The 452-nt window shown below is 32.1% G+C and overlaps 1 protein-coding gene across 1 annotated transcript; it reads right to left on the reverse strand.

The window, feature by feature from the left end:
• Positions 1–8: 8 nt before the first annotated feature.
• On the reverse strand, positions 9–446 carry LOC105461478 (elongation of very long chain fatty acids protein 1-like). The gene is made up of 2 exons (XM_011707970.1): positions 307–446; positions 9–228 (listed from the first exon to the last, which is right to left on the reverse strand). Exons 1-2 carry the CDS (start codon positions 430–432, stop codon positions 67–69), a joined length of 288 nt encoding a protein of 95 aa, XP_011706272.1. The 5' UTR covers positions 433–446; the 3' UTR covers positions 9–66.
• Positions 447–452: the final 6 nt, after the last annotated feature.

Consider the following 452-nt stretch of genomic DNA (forward strand, 5'->3'; position numbering starts at 1 on the left):
GAAGGAGAATGAATCTTGTTGAGCCGACAGCAGCAGTGCTCATTCAACAAAATTGTACTTTCGTAATCAGGCTGTTTTCGATTTCTTATAAGAAGTATAAAAATTGAAAAAAAATAACAAGTTTATCGTGCAATTAAGAAATGACATGGCACCAAAGTATTTCGCACTCTTATCGCAGCTAGGATTGAAACTTTCCAAACTGATTACCGTCAGGAATAGAATATGTCCCTGTTTTAATAAGAGTTTATTAATAAGAATAATATTTAATATCGACAAATAAATCGAGCAATTAGATCAAGCGCTTACCATTTGTATTCTAGTAATCCACTTCTTGAATGGTACAAGTCTTCGTTGTAAATTGGGAAAAGTGCTCAGAAAATAATAAGAATACATTATAACATGTACAGAACAATTGAGCAATATGAAAATCATGAGGGAACCATGAATCAAAT

This window comes from Wasmannia auropunctata, unplaced genomic scaffold (genome assembly GCF_000956235.1).
Source record: "Wasmannia auropunctata unplaced genomic scaffold, wasmannia.A_1.0 LD286774.1, whole genome shotgun sequence".
Taxonomy (NCBI): domain Eukaryota; kingdom Metazoa; phylum Arthropoda; class Insecta; order Hymenoptera; family Formicidae; genus Wasmannia; species Wasmannia auropunctata.

What these genes read in the sequence shown, in the direction of transcription:
- LOC105461478 (XM_011707970.1), bottom strand. Translation starts at nt 432, where the DNA reads ATGATTTTCATATTGCTCAATTGTTCTGTACATGTTATAATGTATTCT. An exon ending in GGATTACTAGAATACAAATG is followed by an intron (nt 229 to 306) that starts GTAAGCGCTTGA and finishes TTATTAAAACAG; the next exon opens with GGACATATTCTATTCCTGAC.